This window comes from Anomaloglossus baeobatrachus, chromosome 4, assembly GCF_048569485.1.
Source record: "Anomaloglossus baeobatrachus isolate aAnoBae1 chromosome 4, aAnoBae1.hap1, whole genome shotgun sequence".
In the NCBI taxonomy this organism is placed as follows: Eukaryota; Metazoa; Chordata; class Amphibia; order Anura; family Aromobatidae; genus Anomaloglossus; species Anomaloglossus baeobatrachus.
In genome coordinates, this window is record NC_134356.1 from 631,369,831 (window position 1) to 631,388,236 (window position 18,406).

The window sequence follows — 18,406 nt, forward strand, 5'->3', positions numbered from 1 at the left end:
AGGGAAGGAGGATGGCGATCGCAAGAAGGAGGCACCGAACCAAGACCAGCAATGCTCATCGACCCATAGGTTGGTATAATAAAAGGTCTAGATTGGCGGGGAAACTTATATACAGCACTCTAGAATACTGTATATAAGGACTTACTGGTGATACTGTATGTAAGGACTTACTGGTGGTGGCCGCTGTTTATATGAGGGAAACACCTGGTGACCGGTTCCCTTTAAGATCTTCTAGCCAAACATTACACCCAAAGACTACAATGGTACAATTCCTTATTTTATTAGTTACAGGGTATCAGCATTTATACCTTATTTACATCTCTTTATCTTACAAGTGAGACCAAAATATGGCAATAATTCAATACGCTCTTAGTAATTCCAGAGGTAACCGATCGTACTTGTATAGCCATACTAGGAAATAAATAACGACGCCAAACAGTGCGTCTGCGGTGACGCGAAACCCAGGCGCCTCGTGAGAGGGATCCGAGCGGGATACAAAGTACAAGTCTATGGCTGCAGTGCAATAAAGTCCTTCCCGGAGCAGGAAACAGTCAGTAGATGGTGCACCAGTTACTGTTGTCACTGGGCATTAACCCTCCGGTGATGAGCAGAATAAGATCTACGAACCACCAGATGCCCAGACCTCCCAAGGTGAGGAGTTTACCCACAGCAGTGCCGGTGTGCCCTAGGCAGAAGCGATCAACTCCAAAACACCCGAGGAAGAACGAGTAGAGCAAAGTGGTGATGAAATAATGACCGGTGTATCTGTGAAGAGACGAGAAAACATTAAAACAAAAATAAATCCAAAAATAATGCTTCAATACAAAGTTAAAAGGGAACCTGTCATCACTTTTTTTGGCCTATAAACTGCGGCCACCACCACCGGGCTCTTATATACAGTATTCTAACATGCTGTATATATAAGAGCCCAGGCCACTGTGAGAACATAAAAACACTTTATAATACTTACCTAACGGTCGTGCGGTTGGCCATATGGGCGTCTCCGTTCTCCGGTGCCGCCTCTTTTTGCCATCTTTGTTCTCCTTCTCTAGCCGCGGTGCATGACGCGTCCAACGTCATACACACGCGCCGACATTCAAGTCCTGAGCAGGGCAGATCAAAGTATTGTAGTGCGCCTGCACAGGACCGGCGAGTGTGTATGACGTAGCCGTGTAATGCAACCAGGCTTCAGAAAGAGGACGAAGATGGCTGAAAGAGAAGGAATCGGCACTGGACAACGGAGATGCCCATATGGCCAACCGTGCGACCGTTTATAACACCTGTAATACGCATCTACGACATACACACTCGCCCATGCTGCACAGGCGCACTACAATACTTTGATCTGCCCTGCTCAGGGCCTGAATGCCGGCGAGTGTGTGTGGAGCTACAGGAGAACAAAGATGGCCAAAAAAGAGAATTTTGTTTACTTACCGTAAATTCTTTTTCTTATAGTTCCGACATGGGAGACCCAGACCATGGGTGTATAGCTACTGCCTCCGGAGGACACACAAAGTACTACACTCAAACGTGTAGCTCCTCCCTCCGGGCTATATACACCCCCTGGATGACAATCTAACCAGTTCAGTGCAAAAGCTGAAGGAGGACATCCACCCATAAGTAGAGATAGAGTAAAACTCGGAAAAACCGGAACCTCTGTCTACAACAACAGCCGGTGAAACACACGGAACTAGAACTGCCAACAGGCAACAGGGAGGGTGCTGGGTCTCCCATGTCGGAACTATAAGAAAAAGAATTTACGGTAAACAAAATTCTCTTTTTCTTCATCGTTCCTTATGGGAGACCCAGACCATGGGACGTCTCAAAGCAGTCCATGGGTGGGAAATAAACAGAAACTGAGAAGTAGGCAAAACCTATCTTCACAAGTGGGCGACAGCTGCCTGAAGGATGCGTCTGCCCAAGCTCGCATCTGCCGAAGCATGAGCGTGCACTTGGTAGTGCTTCGAAAAGGTGTGCAGACTAGACCAAGTGGCAGCCTGACAAACCTGCTGAGCCGTAGCCTGGTGCCTGAAAGCCCAGGAGGCACAGACAGCTCTGGTCGAGTGCGCCTTAATCCCTGGCGGTGGGGGCACCTGAGAATGCTGGTAGGCATCGGAGATGGCCGACCTAATCCAACGAGCTAGGGTCGGCTTAGAAGCAGAGAGACCCTTGCGCTGACCCGTGGTTAGTACAAAAAGTGAGGTGCACCGCCTAAAAGCGGCGGTGCGTGACACACAGATTCGGAGCGCCCGCACCAAATCCAAGGTATGCAACGCCTTCTCAAAGCGATGCACAGGGGCCGGACAAAGGGAAGGCAATGAAATGTCCTGGTTAAGGTGGAAAGGAGATACCACCTTAGGGAGAAAGTCCGGAGTCGGACGGAGAACCACCTTGTCTTGGTGAAAAACCATAAAAGGTGACTCCGAAGAGAGCGCAGCCAAATCAGAGACTCTCCTGAGAGAAGTTATGGCCACCAGAAAGACCACTTTCTGTGAAAGTCTAAACAAGGGAACCTCCCTAAGAGGCTCAAAGGGGGGTTTCTGTAAAGCCGTGAGGACCAGATTAAGATCCCAAGGATCCAAAGGCCGCCGGTAAGGAGGAATGATGTGAGATGCGCCCTGCATGAAGGTGTGCACCTGAGCCAGTCGGGCGATACGCCGCTGGAATAATACCGACAGAGCCGACACCTGTCCCTTGAGGGAATTGAGGGACAGTCCTAGCTGCAGACCGGACTGTAGAAAGGACAGGATGGTCGGCAAGGAGAACGGCCAAGGAGCATGGCCGGAAGAGCGACACCAGGACAGGAAAATCTTCCAAGCCCTGTGGTAAATCTTGGCCGAGGAAGACTTCCGAGCCTGAGTCATAGTGGAGATGACCTCAGAAGGAATGCCTGAAGCCGTCAGGATCCAGGACTCAAGAGCCACGCTGTCAATCTGAGAGCCGCAGAATTCTGGCGGAAGAACGGACCTTGAGAGAGAAGGTCTGGGCGGTCCGGGAGATGCCACGGCATTTCTACGGACAGACGGAGCAGATCTGGGTACCAAGCTCGCCTGGGCCAGTCCGGAGCAATGATTATGACCCGACGGCCCTCCATTCTGATCTTGCGCAGAACCCTGGGCAAGAGAGCTAGAGGGGGAAACACATAGGCCAGACGGAACTGGGACCAATCTTGAACCAGCGCGTCCGCTGCGAAGGCCTGAGGATCGTGGGAGCGAGCCACGTAAACCGGAACCTTGTTGTTGTGCCGGGATGCCATTAGATCCACTTCCGGAGTGCCCCACTTGCGGCAGATTGACCTGAACACTGCCGGATGAAGGGCACACTCGCCGCTGTCCACGGTTTGACGGCTGAGATAATCGGCCTCCCAGTTTTCTACGCCTGGGCTGTGGACCGCGGATATGGTGGACTTGGAGTCCTCCGTCCACTGAAGGATTCGTTGAACTTCCAACATTGCCAGGCGGCTGCGAGTCCCGCCCTGGTGATTGATGTAGGCAACCGCTGTCGCGTTGTCTGACTGGACTCGAATGTACTTGCCCGCCAACAGGTGGTGAAAAGCCACGAGAGCTAGAAGAACAGCCCTGATTTCCAGCACATTGATCGAGAGGGCTGATTCGGACGGAGTCCAAGTGCCCTGTGCTCGGTGGTGGAGAAATACTGCCCCCCAGCCGGAAAGGCTGGCATCCGTGGTGAGAATCACCCAGGACGGAGTCAGGAAGGAGCGTCCCTGTGACAGAGAGAGGGGCCGAAGCCACCACTGAAGAGAGCTCCTGGTCTGCGGCGACAGAGCCACTAGCCTGTGCAAGGAAGAGGTCCGCTTGTCCCAACAGCGGAGAATGTCCAGCTGCAGAGGACGCAGATGGAACTGGGCAAAGGGAACCGCTTCCATTGACGCCCGACGCCACCATCTGACCCAGCACCTGCATGAGGTGCCTGATGGAATGACGGCGGGGCTTCAACAGAGAGCGCACCGCCAGATGAAGGGACTGCTGTTTGACTAAGGGCAGCTTCACAAGTGCCGGCAGAGTCTCGAATTGCATCCCTAGGTACGTAAGTTCCTGGGTCGGGGTCAGAGTGGACTTGGGCAGATTGACAAGCCACCCGAATTGAACAAGCGTGGCGAGAGTGAGCGAAACACTCCGCTGGCAGTCTGCACTGGATGAGGCCTTGACTAGAAGGTCGTCCAGGTAGGGGATTACTGCCAACCCCTGGAGATGCAGGACCGCAACCACTGCTGCCATGACCTTGGTGAATACCCGAGGGGCTGTGGCTAACCCGAAGGGGAGAGCCACGAATTGGAAATGTTCCTCTCCGATTGCAAAGCGTAGCCAACGCTGGTGTGAAACCGCAATAGGCACATGCAGATAGGCATCTCTGATGTCGATGGATGCTAGAAAATCTCCTTGGGTCATTGAGGCAATGACCGATCTAAGAGATTCCATGCGAAAGCGCCGCACCTGAACATGCTTGTTGAAAAGCTTGAGGTCCAGGATGGGCCGGAAGGAACCGTCCTTCTTGGGGACTAGGAAGAGGTTTGAGTAGAAACCTCTGAACCGTTCCCGGGCGGGAACCGGAACAATTACTCCGTTGGCCTGCAAGGACGCCACGGCCTGAGAGAAGGCGGCGGCCTTGGAGCAGGGGGGAGTGGACAGAAAAAATCTGTTTGGCGGGCTGGAAGAAAATTCTATCCTGTAGCCGTGGGAGATGATATCCCGCACCCACTGATCAGAGACGTGTTGAAACCACACGTCGCCAAAGCGGGAGCCCCTGCCACCGACCAAGGACGTTGCTGGCGCCGCCAGATAGTCAAGAGGAGGCTGCCTTAGTGGCAGCGGCCCCTCCGTTCTTCTGAGGACGCGGTTTCGCGCGCCAGTTGGGTTTACGATCCTTGGCTGAGGTAGTGGCCGAAGCTGAGGGCTTAGAGGATGACCAGTTAGAGGAACGAAACCTCGACTGGTTCCTGCCCTGGACAGGTCTTCTGGTTTTAGTTTGTGGCAGGGAAGTACTCTTCCCGCCAGTAGCTTCCTTAATAATTTCATCCAGTTGTTCACCGAACAGCCGGGACCCAGCAAAGGGGAGCCCAGCAAGGAACTTCTTAGAAGAAGCGTCTGCTTTCCACTCTTGAAGCCACAAGATCCTGCGGATCGCGAGAGAGTTAGCGGAAGCCACCGCCGTGCGGTGAGAGGCCTCCAGAATGGCAGACATGGCGTAGGATGAAAAAGCCGAAGCCTGGGAGGTCAAGGCAACCATCTCGGGCATAGAGTCCCTAGCGAGGGAATGTATTTCCGCCAGAGAGGCAGAGACTGCCTTAAGAGCCCACACTGCTGCAAAAGACGGGGAGAACGAGGCTCCTGCCGCCTCATATACAGATTTGGCCAGAAGGTCAACCTGGCGGTCAGTGGGATCTTTAAGAGAGGTTCCATCGGCCACAGATACGACTGTCCGGGCTGAGATTCTCGACACCGGAGGGTCCACCTTTGGGGACTGAGACCACTCCTTAACCACCTCTGGTGGAAAGGGAAAACGGTCATCAGAACTACGCTTTGGAAAGCGTTTGTCAGGACAGGCCCTGGGCTTGGTAACAGTGGTCTGAAAACTGGAGTGGTTAAAAAACGTACTCCTAGCTCTCTTAGGAGAGGTAAACTGGTGTATTTCTACCAGAGAGGCTTGTTCCTCTGACACTGGTGGATTGAGGTTCAGTACGGAGTTAATGGATGCAATCAAGTCACTAACATCCGCATCACCCTCAGATAAATCAATGGGGTACATAGAGGTAGCGTCTGAGCCCACAGTAAGGGTATCCTCCTCGCGTTGCACCTCAGCTTGTGAATCAGAGCCGTGGGACGAGGAAGGAGAAGGGTCCCTGCGTCTCCGTTTAGGAGGACGGGGTCCTAACACCTGCTCTGAGAGCTCTGCAGAGCTCGGAGCAGCAGAGGCACCCTGAGAATGGGGCTGATGCATGGTCAGCAGAGTCCGGGACAGCTGTCCCATGGAGTCGGCAAAGGACTGTGAGATAGCCTTAGAAAACGATGCTACCCAAGCCGGGGGTTCAGCCACCGGTGCCGGAGCAGCCTGAGGGACCCCTGAGAAGGCTCCAGGCTGAGGCACCACCATGTTAGAGCAGGCCTCACAATGAGGGTATGTGCTCGGTTCTGGCAGAATGAGCTGACATGCAGTGCATATAGCGTACAGCTTAGCAGTCTTCTTGCTCCTAGTGACAGACATGCTGCTGAGGAGGAGGCTCTGCAGTAATAATAATAATACACTCCTGTAGAATGATCCCTGAGAGTGTATAATAAAAGCCCACAACCAGAGGTTGTGGCTTACCAGACCGAATGACCCCTGTGTGTGCCCTCCGGATTCCACAGCTCGGACCCCCAGTGAAGCGTCTGCCTTCCAGGATGCAGAGCTGCAGCAGCCAGCGCCGATCAGTGTGAAGACGCTGATAAAATGGCGCTGGAGTGAGGAGGGGGGGCGGGGATAGCCCAGGAGCGGGAAAACGGAGGGCCAAGGAGAGATACAGGGGAGGGAAACATCTCCTGAGAGAGGAGTGTCCTCCCCTCTGCTGAACGGCCGGTGGGCGGCGCCACACTTTTCCCCTGCGTGAATCATGCAGGGGAAGCTGAGAACGAAACTAGGCCGCAACTGAAGCCGGGGCCTAGATTTTTACATGCGGCCGACGAGCAGGCACCGTCGGCGCAGTTCTCAGGAAAAACCCAGAGAACCGGCCGGAAATCACAACAAAGTAACAAAACACACTCTCCCCACAATAAATGTACCCGGGACCCCTGAAAAGCGTCTCAATACTTAGCTTTGAGGCGCAGGGCCAAGTCCCTGGGAGAGGGGTTGTTAAACGCTCCGTCCGACAGGAACCAGACAGGGCTGCGGATGGAGACCGGTCTTCTGCAAGGCAGAAAGAACCGTGATGGCTCCCACTTCAAGCCAGAGCCCATGGGATTGGCGAAGGAGCACGGCATGTGAAGGCTCCAGCCTTGTAAAGTCAACCTTAACAGCACCGCCGACACAGTGGGGTGAGAAGGGACATGCCGGGAGTCCAGACTGGACCCGCTTTTCTTCCATATCTTTGAATCAAAAATCTTAAAAATGAAAAATCAGAGAATGCATGTGTGTGTGTGACCTCCTGAACACAAAGCATTGAACTGGTTAGTTTGTCATCCAGGGGGTGTATATAGCCCGGAGGGAGGAGCTACACGTTTGAGTGTAGTACTTTGTGTGTCCTCCGGAGGCAGTAGCTATACACCCATGGTCTGGGTCTCCCATAAGGAACGATGAAGAAAGAGGCGGCACCGGACAATGGAGACGCCCATCTGGCCAACCGCGCGACCGTTAGGTAAGTATTATAAAGTGTTTATATTCTCACAGCGGCCTGGGCTCTTATACACAGCATGTTAGAATGCTGTATATAACAGCCTGGTGGTGATAGCCGCAGCTTATAGGGCAAAAAAGTGGTGACAGGTTCCCTTTAATTAAAGTGGTTCTTCCCGCTGGACAATCCCTCTCGTTTGCAGATAAGTGGATTATAGGTTCTCACTTCAATGATCTCCAATGATCAGGTGTATCTGCACTGGTCTTCGCAGCAGGTTTTTACATTTTCTGCAGCACCCCCGCAGGAACGATAAAGCATTACACCAACTACATCAATGTCGATGAGAGCTGTGTAAAAGCCAAAAATGCCAGAGCTGTTTGTTAGCGTGAGAGAGGAGTGTGTAAGAAGGGGAAACCAACAAAAGAAAAAGGGTCCCTCTGCGAGAACAGTTTATGGGCCCATATGGGTCTAATAATTCACCTCTTTATATATCTGTAGCAAAAGATGCTCGAGGCCTTAGAGACGTAAGTGCCCACCCCCCTTACCTTTTGGTCCCTCGTGCTGCTGCACAGGTGATATACATGGGTTTCATATAGCATTTCTGTATGCAAGGTGTCGATTCGTATTGAACTGATGATGCCCTACAATTTTTTATTTCACTTTTTTTCTCTATCTTGTTACGTTTTCGAGATAAAAATGCTAACTCCGTTGTTTTCCACCAGGTGGCGCTATAGGTGGTTTCATTGCGTAGCACATGGATACTTTACTATACCTAGACACCACTTCTATGCCTATAGCTGCCGCCGTTCTCAAGTTAAAGGCGGTGGACAGGATATGGGTGGACACACTGTAAACTGCAAGTGCTCAAATGATCCGCAGGTTCAACTCACAAACTGTTAGAAAACAAATAAACTTATTAAAAAGATATAAAAATTCTAAATCACCTCTTCCTTTAACCCAATTTTTTTTTTTTAAATAAAAGTAAAAACAAATTTGGTATTGCCATATCCATAAAAAAAATAAATCTTAACATATAAAGTTAAATCCATATGTCCAGGCTTTTTTCGTAAAAGAAAAAAAAAGGGCAAAAAAACTGATTAAAATGTCATACATTCTGCAAGTTGGTTTTAATAAAAATGTCAGTTCACCATGCAGCAAAAAAAAAAAAAAAAAAATCCAACAAAACCCCATTAATGGATTAAAAATTAAATAAATAAAATGTTATAAATCGGGAAGAATGGTGACAAAAAAAAAAATAAATATAAAAATAAAATTATATTTATTTTACAAAATTTTTACTTTTTAACACTTAAATAAAACTATAAAAAATAACTTTTCAATTGTTCTATTGCTATAATCATGCTTCCAGATTATTTTTATCACTGTAAAAATAAAAACCCAAATATAACAATGGAAGAATTTTATTCCATTTTTTTTCTCACCAATTCATCCCACTTGGATTTTTTTTCTCCCAGTTTTTCAGTATAATGTACGGGAAAATGAACTACCGTACGTCATTCATCGTGCCTCTTATTAGGCTCAGTCCAGAGCTCAAATGTTTTACTTTATTAGCCTGAAAGCCAGAGGTTTCTTCAAGATTCAGAAACATTGTCATTCTTCGGATAGCTTCCAAACTATATACTATATAGGGGAAAGTCTAGGGCAAAGCTGTGGAGCAGGTACAAAAGACGCCAGCTTCTTCCTCAAGCGGGTTCACCTTGAAAAACTCCACCTTTGCATTAAATATATGTGCACATGGCCTTACATCCAAAAGATGGGGTATAAGAAAGGCAAAGACTTCACTCTCCAACCTCATTCAGCAGTTGTCCCGCCAGGGAAGGGTGTTTTACTATCGATAAATAATGTAATGCTGCCCCCTAATGTCGAGAAAGTATATCACATCATGATCTATTGTTCTGTCGGACTGGAATTGATTTTTAAAGGGAACCTGTCAGGTCCAATATGCACACAGAACCACGAGCAGCTCTGGGTGCATATTGCTAATCCCTGCCTAACTGTCCCTGTATACACCAGCGTAGATAAAGAGATCTATAGAAAAAGTATTTCTAAAGATTTTATCTTATGCTAATGAGCACAGGGACTAGTCACAAGGGTGTTACTTCCACCCTCTTAGCATGTTGGTATGCCCACAGTGATGTACTAACATGCTATTCAATGCAGCATCACTAGCGGTGACGCACATACCGGTGTCTGCTGTTACCGCTGATCCGAAGTCCCAGCACTTCCGGTCATGTGCACTATGAAGCCGGGCGTATGCTTCAAGACTTCAGAGAGGTCTAGTGCGCATAACCAGAAGTGCCGGGGACTTTGGATTAGTGGTAACAATGGACACCGGTATGTGCGTCACCGCTAGTGATGCTGCATTGAATAGCATGTTAATACATCACTGTGGGCGTGCCAACATGCTAAGAGGCCAGAATGAGAGCAAGAATTAACACCTTTGTGACTGGTTCCTGCGTTCATTAGCATACGATAAAAGATGTTTAGAAATACTTTTTCTAAAGATCTCCATCTATGCTACGACAGTGCTGGCCAAAAGTATTGGCACCCCTGCAATTCTGTCAGGTAATACTCAGTTTCTTCTTGAAAATGATTGCAATCACATTCTTTGATATTATCTTCATTTATTTTGCTTGCAATGAAAAAACACAAAAGTGAATGAAACAAAAATGAAATCATTGATCATTTCACACAAAACTAACCAAAAATGGGCCAGACAAAAGTATTGGCACCCTTAGCCTAATACTTGGTTGCACAATCTTTAGCCAAAATAACTGCGAACAACCGCTTCCGGTAACCATCAATGAGTTTCTTACAATGCTCTGCAGGAATTTTAGACCATTCTTTTTTGGCAAACTGCTCCAGGTCCCTGAGATGTGAAGGGGCCTTCTCCAAACTGCCATTTTGAGATCTCTCCACAGGTGTTCTATGGGGTTCAGGTCTGGACTCATTGCTGGCCACTTTAGTAGTCTCCAGTGCTTTCTCTCAAACCATTTTCTAGTGCTTTTTGAAGTGTGTTTTGGGTCATTGTCCTGCTGGAAGACCCATGACCTCTGAGGGAGACCCAGCTTTCTCACACTGGGCCCTACATTATGCTGCAAAATTTGTTGGTAGTCTTCAGACTTCATAATGCCATGCACACGGTCAAGCAGTCCAGTGCCAGAGGCAGCAAAGCAACCCCAAGACATCAGGGAACCTCCGCCATGTTTGACTGTAGGGACCATGTTCTTTTCTTTGGATGCCTCTTTTTTTTTCCTGTAAACTCTATCTTGATGGCTTTTCCCAAAAAGCTCTACTTTTGTCTCATCTGACCAGAGAACATTCTTCCAAAACGTTTTAGGCTTTCTCAGGTAAGTTTTGGCAAACTCCAGCCTGGCTTTTTTATGTCTCGGGGTAAGAAGTGGGGTCTTCCTGGGTATCCTACCATACAGTCCCTTTTCATTCAGACGCCGACGGATAGTACGGGTTGACACTGTTGTACCCTCGGACTGCAGGGCAGCTTGAACTTGTTTGGATGTTAGTTGAGGTTCTTTATCCACAATCCGCACAATCTTGCGTTGAAATCTCTCGTCAATTTTTCTTTTCCTTCCACATCTAGGGAGGTTAGCCACAGTGCCATGCGCTTTACACTTCTTGATGACACTGCGCACTGTAGACACAGGAACTTTCAGGTCTTTGGAGATGGACTTGTAGCCTTGAGATTGCTCATGCTTCCTCACAATTTGGATTCTCAAGTCCTCAGACAGTTCTTTGGTCTTCTTTCTTCTCTCCATGCTCAATGTGGTCCACACAAGGACACAGGACAGAGGTTGAGTCAACTTTAATCCATGTCACCTGCTGCAAGTGTGATTTATTATTGCCAGCACCTGTTAGGTGCCACAGGTAAGTTACAGGGGCTGTTAATTACACAAATTACAGAAGCATCACATGATTTTTCAAACAGTGCCAATACTTTTGTCCACCCCCTTTTTTATGTTTGGTGTGGAATTATATCCAATTTGGCTTTATGACAATTTTTTTTATTTTTTTTCATTGAAGACAAATTAAATGAAGATAATAATACCAAAGAATTTGTGATTGCAATCATTTTCAGGAAGAAACTGAGTATTATCTGACAGAATTGCAGGGGTGCCAATACTTTTGGCCAGCACTGTAGATAGAGGGACAGTTAGGCAGAGATTAGCAATATCCACCCAGAACTGCTCGTGGCTTTGGCTGCATATTACACCGGAGAGGTTCCTTTTAAACTTTCATGAATGAGGCTTCACTGTAAGGAAATAAAGTGATCCTCGAGTGTAAGAGAAACAAGAAAAATCTCCCATTCTTTTATGGAGATATTAAGTGATTTGAGTGAGTTTAAACGGACATGGCCATAGTGTAAGACTAGCAGGGGTCCGGGAGTTCACACTGACTATCTGAGGGGTCTAGCAGTGCAGTTGGGTGGAGGGGATAGAGAGAACGGTGTTCAAGGAAAAACACCAGCGAACGTGAATAACTCTGACAAAAGTGATCACAATGGTTGATAATAATAATATAATATATATATACACATACACACACACACACACACACATATATATACATACACATACATATATATATACATACATATACATACACACACACACAATTGTCTAATTCTGTCTAACGGGAATCCTGCGTCGCTGATTGACCAATCAGCGACCGGCGCAGTCCAGCTGCGAATTGGCGCGGGATTTGAACCAGGCTTCGCTGATTCGTCACACACAGACACTGCCGCACATAGAAGCCATACAGTGTGTCCACCCATATCCTGTCCACCGACATTAACCTGAGAACAGCGGCAGCTATAGACATAGAAGTGGTGTCTAGGTATAGTAAAGTAGCCATGCGCTACGCAATGAAACTACGTATAGCGCCACCTGGTGGAAAACAACGGAGTAAGCCTTTTTATCTTGAAAATGGAACGAGATGGAGAAAAAAAAAAAAAAGTGAATTACAAAGTTGTAGGGCATCATCAACACAATACGAATCGACACCTTGCATACAGAAATGCTATGATAGGACGTGTAAAACTCACAAGGCTGCGGACGTGAAGCGATACCGCATGGAGACCTTCCTACAAGTCATTGGGTATGGTGGCTGTGTGGAGTGGCCTCCGCTCACCTGACCTGACCCCATTGGACTTCTTTCTGTGAGGTCACATCAAACAGCAGGTGTATGCGACCCCTCCACCAACATTGCAGGACCTACCACGACGTATCACAGATGCTTGTGCAAACGTGTCACCTACCATATTGCACAACGTGCAGCAAGATACAGTATGCTGTCCAGAGTCCAGATGTGCATTGCAGCTGACGGGGGCCACTTTGAGCATCAAAGATAAATGAGCACCATATGCATGACCAGCATTCAAATGTTTTGGTTTTTTTTTTTGGGGGGGGGGGGGGGGGGTCATGGATTTCATATCAAAGCATTTCTGTATGCAAGGTGTCGATTCGTATTGAATTTATGATACGCTACAATTTTTTTAATTCACTTTTTTCTCTCTCTCGTTCAGTTTTCGAGATAAAAATGCTAACGCCGTCTTCCACCAGGTGGTGCTATAGGTGGTTTCACTGTGTAGCGCATGGATACTCTACTATACCTAGACACCACTTCTATGCCTATAGCTGCCACTGTTCTCAAGTTAATGGCGGTGGACAGGATATGGGTGGACACACTGTATACACCCCAGCAGCCTTTATATACACCCCACAAGCCAAAGCCTCTATATACATCCCAGCAACAGCCTCCAGCACACAGTAAAAAAAACAAAAAAAAAAAAGCTGGCTGTGGAATGGATGTGGGTGTTGCTGAGGGAGTGGTGCGGGCAGGCCCCTTAGATATCCGACTCTGGCCTTAGCAACGTGACACAGAAACTACACACATATTCTCGAATACCCAATGCACTAGAATCAGGCCACTATCTAGTGTTCATATAGCCATGAATGATTCCAGGTGCTTAGGCCGCTCCACGCACCGGGCAGGTACCAGCAAGTGACTGTCAAAATGACACCTTGTTGACCTCTTAGGTGAGGTAGAATGAGGTGGGTACCTCCATCAGACGGAAGGTCAAAATTGCACACCTGTGGTCCCGTGACCTCCCGCTGTCCCCGGCAGTACCGTTGAATCTTGACAGTGTTTGAACCACACACTGTCAGGATTTAGAAGTCTACAGATACATATCAGAATACTGAACAACCCCTTTAATTCAAACACTCTCAGAAGTACGAGGTCCCATACTTGATACAAGGCTTGTTCCCCCGTTGGAACGTCCGAGGTCCGGCGCACTCGATGCCATTCAACGCACGGCACAGTACCTTTGTGTGCTCAACGTCAGCGTACGCCTGCCCCCCGAACTGCGGAGAGAAAAAAGGCTGAATTAGTATTAATATGTAAACAATTGCATCAGATAAAGTAATGGATAGGAATATGGCCGATAGCCTGCGCTATAAAATGTGGGAAGTGCTACAGGGCGGAGATCGGGATGGGGACAATTTTCTTGTGTTTTTATTTTTCCCTTGTTCCAAAAGCCATAACTTTTTTTTTAATTTTTTTATGGACTTTGCCATGTGAGTGTTTGTGGGCAATGAGTTGTTGTTTTGAATGAAGACATTTATTTTACTAGAAAATAGGAAATGATGAACAAAACCTCAATTTTGACATGGTTTCTAAAATTTACCTATAAAAAAAATAAAAAATAATAAATAAATTCGATTTAAATAAAAAAAAATAAAAATTAGCCGGCAACAAAATGTATTTTGGTTTGTGTCGCCATTTTCTTACATCTGAAATTTATTTTCTCAGGGAAAATAACGGATCTGAAAAAAAAAAAGGAATTCAGGTGTTTTGATTTTTTTTCTCTTTATGTTGTTTTTTTTGTTCAGGTCAATTAATTTTAGATTTTAATAGATTGGACATTTGTGGATGTGGTGATACCAAAAATATGTAATTAGTTGGGAAGTGATGGGAGGGAGTTTTATTATTTTTTTCTATTTTTTTTTTTACTCTCCTAGGGGACATGAACCTCCTGTGCTTGATCACTTCTTCCACACTGGAGATCAAAATTAGAGAACAATATATGATCACTTGTTTTGTCAGAAATAATGTAATCTACATTGATGAACATGTGAAGGTTTCTGTACGTGCTGCACCATGCCACTAGATCAGTGATTTACAAAAGATCCAAAGTTTATCAACATAAAACCTTTATTTTGTTAAAAATGTGATGATCGTAATGAGAGAACAGCAATGACTGTAGCACAGAGAAAGATTAGAAGTACATTTCAGTCACAATCAGTAGGACGTGCACCGGCCCTCGCTGTGAATGACTTCAGCACATCTGCAGCCACAGGACATCACTAGTCTGTCACACTGCTCTGGTGGGATTTTTGGTCCACTCTTCTTCCAGTCTCTTCCACAGTTCTCTGACTGTTGTGGTTTCTTGACCATAACTTTGTCACCAAGGATTTTCCAGAGGTTTTCTATTTGGTTTAGATCAGGACTCTGAGCGGTCATTTCATTGTATCAATGTTTTCTGTTTCAAGGAACTGCTTTACCAGTTTTGCTGTGTGACGGGGGCATTGTCCTGCATGAAAATTGCTGCTGATTGAGTGTTGAACGCAAGTAAGGAACCACGTGTTTTTGTAGAAGGTTCTGATACACACTTGTATTCACTCTGCCATGTATCTGTATGAGAGGTCCAACTCCTGCTGCAGAAAATATTCCCCAAACCATGACACTTCCTCCACCACCTTCCACTGACTTATTCACACACTTTGGGTTCAGTCTTTCCCCAGTTTATCAGTGAACATAATGTTTCCCGTCAGACCCAAATAAATTAAACTTGTTTTCATCCCCAAAATGAACTGTGGACACTTCTCCTCTGTCCACACAACATGATCCTCACCAAAGGTGAGTCTAGCCTTGAGATTCTTTCTGCTAATGAGAGGTTTTGGTCGAGACAGATTCTTACCCTGTTCAGTGCTGAACTGGCGAGCAACTCACTGCAGTGTTGAAATGATTACCCATGGAGATTCTCCACATTATCCTGTCCTCTCTTGCATTTGTCTTTCGAGGGCGACCAGCCTTCTTCAGGGACTTGAAATAGTTTGTGACGTTGTAAAGATGCAATATTCTCAAAATCACAGACTTGGAACAACCAACTTCTCTTGCTATGGCTGATAGGGTCACCCCTTTGGTCTTCATCTGGACAACCTGCTGCTGGAGGGTTTCAGTCACTTTGGAACGGCACACCATTTTTGTCAAGTCAGTGCAAACTGGAAAGTTAGGCTGCCGGTTACATAGGGTTTGTCAGATAATTAAGGAAATTATCACCAGGTGCCAGATTTACCCCAATAACTGGCAGGTATCTGAACGTGTTCTCTAATTTTGATCAGTGTTTTTCATTTGTCTCATTTACATATTTATTATTTGACTTAAAAAAAATTCAATTAATGAAATAAGCGGAAAATCCTGTGTTTCCTCATGTTAGGATATAATCACATAGGACGCCACAATGACCACAACATTTAGGAAATTGTGTGATCTGTAAATTTGATCTCCAGTGTATATATACTACTTCTAGATTGCAGTATACAGTCAGACTGACGTCTCCTATGAAGCCCACACCCCGGTCAAGCCTCACATAAAAACGGAGGTGGAAACCATGGCACGGAGGCTCTTCAGCAAGACACCCAAGTGCCACGACAACCCATGGCACACTGCCATCTCCAGTGACTGCCATTGAAATGTAACAGTGTTCAGAGTGAGCAGATGGCGGCTGTGACACAGGCAGGGTATGGTGCGGGCTCAGAGCCCATGGGGAGCGGATACAGACGAGCCGGTATGTCCTACGCCAGGATTATGTCACAGACGGACGTACATTGTATCTCTGGCCGTACCTTGGTGCAGCCGTAGCCGAGATCCTGCTGGACGGACACATTTCCGGTGTGGTCTATTGGATCGTCACAGTCTATAAACTCTTCAGGCCTGAGAGGCAGAAACCAAAACATAAAAATTATGTAGAAATTTTAAATATTAGGTCCCCACCACCACCACCTTTGTAGTCGCAGCGCTCCTCCCCCACCGCCGCCCTCCTCCCCCACCGCGCCCTCGTAGTCGCAGCGCCCCCCCCCACCGCCGCCCTCGTAGTCGCAGCGCCCCCCCCCCACCCGCCGCCCTCGTAGTCGCAGCGCCCCCCCCCACCGCCGCCCTCGTAGTCGCAGCGCCCCCCCCCACCGCCGCCCTCGTAGTCGCAGCGCCCCCCCCCCACCGCCGCCCTCGTAGTCGCAGCGCCCCCCCCCCACCGCCGCCCTCGTAGTCGCAGCGCCCCCCCCACCGCCGCCCTCGTAGTCGCAGCGCCCCTCCCCCCCACCGCCGCCCTCGTAGTCGCAGCGCTCCTCCCCCACCGCCGCCCTCGTAGTCGCAGCGCTCCTCCCCCACCGCCCTCGTAGTCGCAGCGCTCCTCCCCCACCGCCGCCCTCGTAGTCGCAGCGTTCCCCCCCACCGCCGCCCTCGTAGTCGCAGCGATACCCCCCACCCTCATAGTCGCAGCGGGTGCCCAACACCGCCTTCGTAGTCACAAAGGTCCCCCTGCATAGTCAGTCAATAATTTCTACTTGTCACTCATCCCCCCCCCTCCCCGGCATAAAACCTGCAGACACATTTCCCACAGCTGAGGTTGCGTTCCCTTGCGCGCAGTGCAGACAATCTGACACATGCCTCCGCTGTGCTGCGTCTTTCCTAGATTGCGGCTGTTCTGTTGTTGCACTCACAGGTACTCGCACAGCACGAGCGGTCCTCGGGGGTCCCTGAGCTCGGGGGCCGCGGTGCTGCTCGGCTCCGGAGAGGTGGCGGGGCTGGTGTTATTCTGGGTGGCGATGAGGGAGAAGGTGAGGAGCAGCCCCCTGCCCTCCCAGCAGCAGGTAACCCACCGGGGGCCGCAGCCACCCCATCTTCCTCCTGCCGCGTCCTGACCGCCTCTGACCAGCTTCCTTCCGCCAGCACTCCCAGCAGCCAATCACACGGCAGACACGTGACGAGAACTGCATAACGCTTCTACGTCTTACGTCATGGCATGCCGCATTTTGTCTCCATGGTTGCGCCATTTTTGAATAGTTTTCTTCATAGTGAACAGTTTTATAACCGTCTACAATAAAATGGCGACCTTTTAGAAAACCTACATGAATTATTTCAGACACGGCAGATGAACCCTGTGAGATTACTACTAGTAACAAAAAGCCTTTATTATTTGTATTATTGTTTAGTATTGAGGTCTAGATATCATTAATAGTTCTTCTAAGCTTTAGATATGATATTTTGAGAATTATTCTTGGTGCCGTGATCCTGAATATAAACAAACCATGCGGAGTGCAATTCACAGCACGAACACCAGATGGCGCTGGCTCAACCAGGCAGCCAATGGACGACAGTGGCAAAACCGGGTCGCGCATGCGCACTGGATGTGTTGAGGTCAGAGAGTGATCAGCTGGGTTGAGTGCAGTGTGTGCACTTCTATGGGAGAAGTGAGGCGGGATCATCATCATCATCATTATCATCGATCCTGCTAGGGAGGGGACAGCTATCCCAGGAGGAAGCGCAGGAAGCAGAGCGTGTGTGGGGTGCAGTATTGTGATTGCCGCTCTGGAGGGGAGGGTGCAGCACTATGCAGCAGTGATCTGGACCCTGTAGGTGCCCACCTCTGCATTTACATGTCATGGCCTCTACAGGAGCTGTGTGCTCTGGGCTCGTCCTGCTCCTCAGCTGCTCCCTGATCACAGGTAAGACCTCTGCTGTGTCCATGCTTCACCAGCCACTAGATCTCTGCTTGCTGTCAGTGAATTGCAGGGTCCTGTGACCCCAGACCCTCTGTGAGCTGAACTCTCTGCAGGGAAAACTTTATTCTTTTTATAGTTGTTTCTGACACTTTAGTATCAGCCTGAGGCGTATTCTATGGTAACAAACCCTCAGCTGTGTATAGAAACCGTGTTTCCACTGGGATCCGATTCCCCAGATGCTGTGGAGCTACAACCCCCAGTG

General features: G+C 48.2%; 2 protein-coding genes across 2 annotated transcripts in view; one reads left to right on the forward strand and one right to left on the reverse strand.

Annotated features, from left to right (window-relative positions):
- Nucleotides 1-264: 264 nt before the first annotated feature.
- TM2D2 (TM2 domain containing 2) lies at nt 265-17,349 on the reverse strand. Its single transcript, XM_075343021.1, is given in 5 exon segments — nt 265-765; nt 13,610-13,725; nt 16,270-16,357; nt 17,143-17,273; nt 17,275-17,349. Coding segments are annotated over 5 exon segments (597 nt in total). The 5' UTR covers nt 17,323-17,349; the 3' UTR covers nt 265-551.
- Nucleotides 17,350-17,828: 479 nt separating this feature from the next.
- Nucleotides 17,829-18,406, forward strand: part of ADAM9 (ADAM metallopeptidase domain 9) — a 162,642-nt gene continuing 162,064 nt past the window's right edge. The window contains exon 1 of the mRNA XM_075346380.1: nt 17,829-18,147. Within this exon, the coding sequence (XP_075202495.1) occupies nt 18,084-18,147 (64 nt within the window). The 5' untranslated portion in view covers nt 17,829-18,083. The remainder of the gene's footprint in view (nt 18,148-18,406) is intronic.